General features: G+C 45.9%; 1 protein-coding gene across 1 annotated transcript; it reads right to left on the bottom strand.

Moving 5' to 3' along the window:
- Positions 1 to 2,981: 2,981 nt before the first annotated feature.
- LOC138283213 (neurogenic differentiation factor 4-like) lies at positions 2,982 to 5,504 on the bottom strand. Its single transcript, XM_069221258.1, has 2 exons — positions 4,362 to 5,504; positions 2,982 to 3,285 (listed from the first exon to the last, which is right to left on the bottom strand). Exons 1-2 carry the CDS (start codon positions 5,469 to 5,471, stop codon positions 3,220 to 3,222), a joined length of 1,176 nt encoding a protein of 391 aa, XP_069077359.1. The 5' UTR covers positions 5,472 to 5,504; the 3' UTR covers positions 2,982 to 3,219.
- Between the last annotated feature and the right edge of the window lie 2,462 nt (positions 5,505 to 7,966).

Below are 7,966 nucleotides of genomic sequence, written 5' to 3'. Positions count from 1 at the left end.
TCTAGTCCCAAGTTCATTTCTAGTTAGCAGAAGGGTTCTCTGGTACATACGCCCCAGAACAGCACTGAGTGCAGAGTGCAGCAATTCTGAGCCATCCTGAGGATGTACACACTGACTTTGGGAGTAGGGCTCATGGTTTACCTTAGTATGGGCATGGGGCTGTAGCTCCTGGTCACCTAATCGCAGCCAGCAGGCTGCCTGGTATTCGAGGGGCAGTACCCTGGAATGCAGACAAGGGTACAGTGGGGAGAGGACCTCCCCTCACGGATGCAGATGGTTCTATCTGTGCGGTCCAAAGGTATGTGGGAGTGACGGAAGTCCCTGGTGGTGGAATGTGCTGGGTTCTCTTATCTATTCTGTTGTTTGCTATCTCATGTGTGTTTTGACTGGTCAAGATGTTAAGAAAGTTTTGTGTGCTTAACTTACCAGTAATAAATAGGACTCTTCCACGAATCACTTTGTGGTTCTTCAGTACCTCGCTTGAGTTGAGGAGGGACATGGACCAGACTGGGGGTGTCCGGGTCCTAAAGCAACAGGTGAAAGAACTTCTCTTGATTATGTGATTGTAAAATGCTGTTGAATATCCCGCTTGACAATTCATTCTGTCTGCTTGTGATTTTTCAGCACTTTGGATACAACCAATGTTAAGGATGAAATAATAAAGTTGAAAAAGTAAATAGAGATATAATGTAAAAGATTGGTCATCCTGTACAGCCTTACCAAAGTCGCTTCTCAACAACCAGCAATTACGTGTGGTTGTCTCTTTGACGAGGCCGCCTGGTGTGGCATCGGACACTAGAAGAACCTGTGCAAGATCAACTGCTAGGGGAAATAAATCCGGCGTAGAGTGCAGAGGGAGCCGGTAAACAGTCTCATGTTTCAGGGCTATGAAAGATGCAATGACAACAGGGAGAAGACAGTATGACAACTAAGAAGTAATGTGCAAAAGTTGCATGGCCGTGCATTTGTCAAAAGCAAATCTTTTTAAATCACTTTGTCAAAAACTCGGTAGTGAAAAACACATGAATCACGCGTTGTGTTTTTGTGCAATAGCAACTTTCTTTAATCTTAAAATAAGTGACGAATGCCTATTTTTATGAGTGAGGAAAACCTTGTCACCCTTTATTCTTCTGTAGTATTCTCAAGTTCATCTCAGTCTCTATTTGTTGTTTCTCAATCTAATTTAGCCGAGTTAATACCGGTGGAACGGTTTACGACTTACATATCGGCAAGGTGGCACATTCATGGAACTGAGAGCCATCTGGGAGGCAGTTGCAAAATATTTAAATAGAAATCAAATGAACTTAAAGACCCAGTGAACCCAAAGAGAAACGGAGCAAGAACAGATGTGGAGACTAGTGTATAGTCTCTTTGCGGCCAAATCCTCCCCGCTACTTCTCTCTACCCGACCCACCTATCCAGGACCCCCTGTATATCTGGGGCAGGAGACAGGCCCGATGGTACTATGCCTGGGTGACTCGTTACTGTGCATTACTGCGCAGCTCTCTGATCCTAGACCCTGGCAGTAAGTTGGTGCCTGTGACACTTTTGTATGGAGAATGACTTCCGGTCGTAGGAAACGGTTTCCGGAAGCAGTGGTTAGGTGTTTATTTTACTGGGCACGTGTCTTGGTTTTCACGAGGGTTCATATGATATTGCTATTATGAAGTCAGTACAGCACATTTTCCCCGTAAGTGATTCGCCAGGCTTGACGCTCCATACCAAGCAGACCCGTAACTCTGTGAAGTGTGACCAGTACTTCACACTCGGCTCTTCTTCACACCTAGTGCTGTTTACACAAGTGCCACGACCTCCCCTTCTCCAGCTTTAAATGGAGCCTATCAGCTGGGAACTAGCAACATCCCTTTGCCAAGGGTGTGACAGCATACATTTTTCAGCCATAAAAAATAGCCCTTCGATATATCAGAATGTGTGCTCACGAGATTATCCCTCCATCTGACTGCTGCATGGATATCATGAATTCTCGACAGGAAAAATACTGTTTCCAGGTCTGAGCTGTGCACCTAGATTGTGCAAAATGGTGACTTTTTAATTCACAAAGTCCGCGAATTTTTCTTCAAGAGTTTGAACCAGTCATAGATTAACTTTTGAAAAATAAATACGCAAAGGTGCAGTAATGTTAGCTTTTCCAAACTTCGTAAAATCGCGAAGTGGGTAGCTTGTAAATTTCACAAGCTTTTTTACGGGCACAATTTAAAAGTTACCAATTCCTAGCAGGTTTCTGCCTCAAGCCATATGGTAATTCTGCATATCAGGGCCAGCGTGTTCCGACCTCATAGCCCAAGGCAGAAGGGGTTACATTTGTGGTAGTGATGCTAGTCTATAAGAAGCGGTTTTAGCAAGTCCTCACTTCACGCTTCTATAAATGTGATTAAAATCACTGCAGTTACCTTGCAGAAGGTTATGATTTGGCCAGTTTTTTTTTTTCAAAATCTGCGAAGCGTAAAGTTTTGCTTTATATTGTATATATTTGGAGTAATTTATTCGCAAAGAAAAATACATTCGAGCAGGTGTTCTTTTAGCGCCATTGTAGAGCGCACAACCCGTAGTACTGTGGAGTGCTTATGCTGTGTGGAATGTGTATTCGTTGTTCTGTGGAATGTGTTCCTGGTGTCTGTGTACCATGTGCTACGTCTAGTGTGTTTTTGCGTTTGTGATCTGAATTTCTCTACAGTGAATGGATTTCTGCTGTGTTTAAACTGTGTGGCGAATGGCTGTGTTTCCGTAAGTCTATTGCCTTCTGCTGAGTGACTGTGCTTGTCTATGGTGCACCTTGGTCGTAGGCGCTGTTGGGAGCCCAGTTTGCTGTCACTATAGCCTATAACTGAACATCATTTACACAACTCACTAGTGCAATCTGTTTTGAATATACAAAAATCACAAGACAGAGTTCAAATCGTACTGAGATTTTATTGAAAACACAATGAAAATCCCTTCCGAATTATCACCAATTAATGACAATAAAGTTAAGTTGTATTTTACAAAAATACATGACTGGTAAATATTTCACAAATATAGCATTATTCTTTATGAAAGAGTTCTGCCTTTTAATACATAAATATATTTTCATATGTATAAATATATAAACGCAATTATAAATGGTCATATGTTAAATACTAATAAAATATAATATATATATATATATCTATGTACACTGGTGAGAAAGTCGATTGAGGTGCTGACAAGGCTGACAGGTATCTATGACTGCAGTGATGTCCACCGGTCATCGTCTGGCTGCTGTGAGCACATTTCTTCCAGTATATCCTGCAAAAAAAAGGAACACGAGGGTTAATGTCATTGTTTCAGCATTATGGCACATATTTATACAGGAGGGTAGATAATCAGGAAGGACAGTTTCTAAGCGCTGTGGTTTTCTCAGGTTAGAACACTAATAAAATGGAAAAGCGACTTGAATAGGCTCGCACAATTTTAGGTGGAGAAGTCGACATTATATTAGAATAATACACATTATGCCCCCTGAACAAAGGGATTTCATTTCTACTTTCTTTGATGTTCTGTGACCAGCCCAACAACATATGGGTCTGATTTACTGAATGTTTTCCAAACTTTCCCTTGATATTTCCAGTGCTGACTTTGGAACACAAACGTGTTTTTACCAAACAAATGCACTCATTGAATCGTGCCATTGGTGCATATATTGTTTCATCTGGGAGCGAATACACGCGATTATGGGTTGAGCATTGCCTAGGCTCATGCACGGCCCACCCTTCGCACCTCTTACCATGGCATCGCCATCTCTTCTCGCGCAGTGTGCCCTAATAACAACACATTTCATATGCCCGAAGATTAAGGGTCTGGCCATTGTTATGGTGACTGCACAACCTGGTGTTGATAACTGCCCTGGTCGGGTTCCTGAACACGCCAGGGTCTTATGCAATGCACATGAAAGTGCCACTCGATAGGATGGAAAGCCTGCAGTCAGTGCCTAGAGACACTGCAGTCTCGTGGGGCGCTATGTAAGTATAGACATTGCTATTATCGCAAATGGCAATGCATTTCATATTTAAATGCGATCAACAGCAAGAATTGCTACTACAACTTTTTATCAAACACTGTACGTACGTAGGGGGTACGTTCCACTCTATGTGGGGGATCTGTGTGGAGCAAGTCCCGCACCCCTCACTCCTCACTAAACGAAATGAAGTGCAAAACCGACAATGCCACGACACAGATGAAGGGAACAATCAGGGTATATAAACAAACATTACTATTACGTAATAAACAGTATCTGCTCTAATGAGCGGCTCCCTTTCCACGTTGGCACCCATAAACTCTGAACCGTAGGAAAATACGTTTAGGACATGTTTAAGGTACAGTACCTGATAGAAGCCAAAGTCTGGGGATGCAGGCGAGGGGAGGTCTTCCAGGTTCAGCTCCAGCTCTTCCGGGGTGCCTGGGGCGCTGACGTCTCCAGGAAAGAATGGCAGCATGTTAGAGTCCATGGGCTGCTCTTTCTGCAGATCTGCGGCGCTTCTCAGTTCATCCCCTGGGAGGTGAGGGTAAGAGGGGTAGTGATGGGAGAGTGGGGGCCGGGCTGCATGCTGGAAGGCAGAGGGCCTAATTTCACCACACTCAGGAGATGAGAGGGGACTCTGCATGCACGTGACGGGAAGGGTCCTCATTTCACCACAGCCAGAAGAAGCGAGGTATGGCTGGGGGCTCATCCCAAGAAGAGTGCTCGTTTCACCGTAGTGAGGAGATGCCAGCTGCGGTTCCGTCTGGTGCTGCTGTGAGGTTGCAATTCTTTCTGAGTAGCAGGAAGAGTTGAACCAGGAGTCTGCCTGGCCGGGCCTTTCTTGACAATAGGGAGGTGGATGACAGGGCCCAATATTGCGAAGGGAATCGGCAATCGTTGCTGGAGCACAGGCTTGATGTGCCATCGCCTGGCTGCACCCCAGGCCCTCTGGGCAGAGGTTGCACCTCCTCACCTGGGCCTGCTTCCTCTGCGCCAGGTCCTCCTCACTGAGCCCCAGGAGCTCGGACAGATGCGAGATGTAGCGGATGGTGAGCTGCAGGGTCTCGATTTTGGTCAGGCTCTTCCCTGCAGGTGCCACCGATGGCGGCAGGTATCTTCTGAGGCCCTGCAGGGCCTTGGACAGATTCCTCATCCTCATCTTCTCCCTCTCGCTGGCGCTGTACCTCTGGCTGCCTGCCACCCGGCTCTTCCCTTTCCTGTCCTTGGGGAGCTGAGGCGGTCGAAGCCCACATCTTGGCATGTCTGGCGCAGGCTGGCAGAAACCTCCGTAGACCTCGGTAGGGAAGGTAAACTGGACGTATGGCGGCGAGAGGCCGTAGGAGTCGGTGGAGGAGGCCGGGGAGAGGCTGCTGTACCCCTCGGAGTCGGGGTAGCTCAGCTGAGGCTGCAGCTTGCAATCTACGGGAAGGAGGTAGTCGCAGGGTCGGAGCTGGGACGCCTGGGAGAAGTCCATGTCTTCCAGTGGGTCTGCTTCTCTGGACGGCTTGGGGAATGCTGCAGGGAGCCCGCCGGCCCCAGACTTTATCCCTAATGCCGAGGTGTGAAGTGGCACCTCTCTGGCCCATTAACACTTCAGAGTCGGAGAGGGGTGAGCGCGGCAATCCAGGGGTCCCTGGGAAGACGGTTCCCAGATAGAAGGTGTTCACTTTCACCCTTCTAGAAATTAAATCAAAATGAAGCGTGCATAGCAGGAAACTTATTTACGGATACAAGATATCCCTAGGCCTGTCCTGCACCGAGGCAGGCACGCGCTCTATAACAACAATGTGTGCGTTTCAGTCAGATAGAAGGCTTGTGTTTTTGGAACGGTAATCATAACTATGATTTTTGTAAATCACTAAAACCGATACATAGGCAGTTACCTCCAGACATGTTTAGACACATGTACGCACGTAGGCACGCTGATAATTCGAACACGTACATTGATACGGAGAGGCATGCACAAATATGACTTTAATTCAATTAAAAGGGAAGGCGTGGCATAAATAGAGCAATGAAGTAGTCAAAGCAGATACATTCATTCACAAATGGAAAGAAAAATACATACATACAAGTAGACTGTGTAAAGAGAGTGCGTCACAGGTGAAAACCCAGACAGACACATATCTATACGGCTATTTTCAGACCCAAGGGCGTTAAAATAGTGCAGTGGGCTAACATTCCTGCTTCAAATTATTGTATGCAACCCTCAAGTCAAATTTGTGACTCAATCATGACTCTATTATCTTAAGTAGGATAAAATGAATGAAAACGAGTAAGGCCATTCCTGGTTATGTGCATGTAGTATAAAAATGTATTCGCCCTCTCTCTCTCCCCCTCTCTCCTTCTCTCCCTGTCTTTCTCTCTCTTCCGCTCAGTCGCTCCCTCTCTCTCTCTTTCCGTCTCTGTGTCGTTGTCTCTCTCAGATGTCCTTCATATTGTCCCTGCTACACGCAGAGCGCGTAATGAAATTTATGGACATATTTTACTGAACGGGAAGCGGTTTCCAATGCTACACACACACTAAAAGTTGAGAAATACTTCTGAATATCTGGTCACACTGGACAACCTGTTCGACTTCTAACTTCAAGGCCAATAATATCTCCTGCTCTGTGGCCCATGGCACAGAGGAACAGAAGACTGTATGTGGATTGTAATTAAGAGCTTAGGTCCTTTTAGTGGTGTGCACACTCCATTGGCCACTTGCAATATTTGCCGTGTGTATTAAAGACATGAAGTGAGAGCATAATCTCCCCCACCTGGTGACATCAAAGCTTCGCGTAACCTTCAAAGCCTCTTGTCACGGGCAGTCGAGGTAGAGGTGACGGATGAAACTAACTTAATTTGTCTGTCTTTGAGAAGACTGGCCTGTCAGCTTCCTTGTCAAGGGTAGTCCTGATACTAGCAGTGGCAACATCTTCCCGGATTCTCCTGTCTTTGACAGGAATGGCCCAAAGCTGTGTTTTGGGACAAGGTAGTTTTTTTTACTACAGGTTTACATTTAGCTCGGGCATGTAAAGAATGTGTCAGACACTCACTTCGATGTATGAGGGGCCAATGCTAGCTATGCAATAATGAATCCATCAGAGAAGTTTATAGCGCCTTGCATTGTATCACCTGCCTGGCCTGAGATTCGTACACACCTGTTCTTGTGATGCTATAGTGCTTGAACAGAGATGTTCTGCCTCCTCTGAAACCGCGGTATATTTTCCTCGATTCCGATCCACATATAAATTGGCACTTAATTTGTTTTAAAACGTGCAAGGGCTCAACGTTATTTGTAGGAGTCCGCAACCGGCTCTGCTGAATAGCAGGTTTACCGAACACCCGCAATGCCTAGCCTTGATTCGGCCATGTCTATTTCTTTCCCCGCCCTGTGTTCCATGTATCATTATCCCACTGCAGTAGGCTCTTTTCATCCATCGTTTGTCCATTTGTCACTACTTCCATATCTTTCCATCCCCTTCTTTTCCCCTTTTCTTTCTCTCTTTCTACGGGTCAACGTCTGAAGATTTAAAATTAGCCACAGCCCCCCCCCCCCCACAAAATGCGTGCCGGTGCGCTGCAGTTACCGGCACAAACCAACACTGTATCGTGCCCACTGAACAGAGCGTCTTTAATGTTCCTATGCATTACGATTTATAGAAACGACTTCACTTTCATATCTGCACATAGAGCGGGTGGGACTGCCAGGCCCAAGTAGCATGCCAATCTCTGCTTTGAGGAGCATGCTACTACTACCCACACTCGGCATCCAGAAATATATACTTAGCTTCCCTATGTCTACAAGAAGGTAGTTGCATAAACGCACTGCCGCGTCCTGTGGAGAACTTCCTCATGCAAATCCTGGTCCTCTCCTGGAGCATTGGTCTCTAGTAGAACGAGCAATGAAAACAGCTCGCTTATTCTACTACGTTTGTTCTCCACGTCTCTCTCCTGCATTAATTAAAATGTCAAGGTATGGGTAGC

This window comes from Pleurodeles waltl, chromosome 3_1, assembly GCF_031143425.1.
Source record: "Pleurodeles waltl isolate 20211129_DDA chromosome 3_1, aPleWal1.hap1.20221129, whole genome shotgun sequence".
Lineage (NCBI taxonomy): Eukaryota > Metazoa > Chordata > Amphibia > Caudata > Salamandridae > Pleurodeles > Pleurodeles waltl.
The sequence above is the reverse complement of the archived record's forward strand: the minus strand, read 5'-3'. Positions and strand labels throughout refer to the sequence as shown.

Coding starts and splice junctions, on each gene's coding strand:
- LOC138283213 (XM_069221258.1), bottom strand. CDS start 5,471: ATGGACTTCTCCCAGGCGTCCCAGCTCCGACCCTGCGACTACCTCCTT. Junction 3,286..4,361: donor CAGACTTTGGCTTCTATCAG/GTACTGTACCTT, acceptor TTTTTTTTGCAG/GATATACTGGAAGAAATGTG.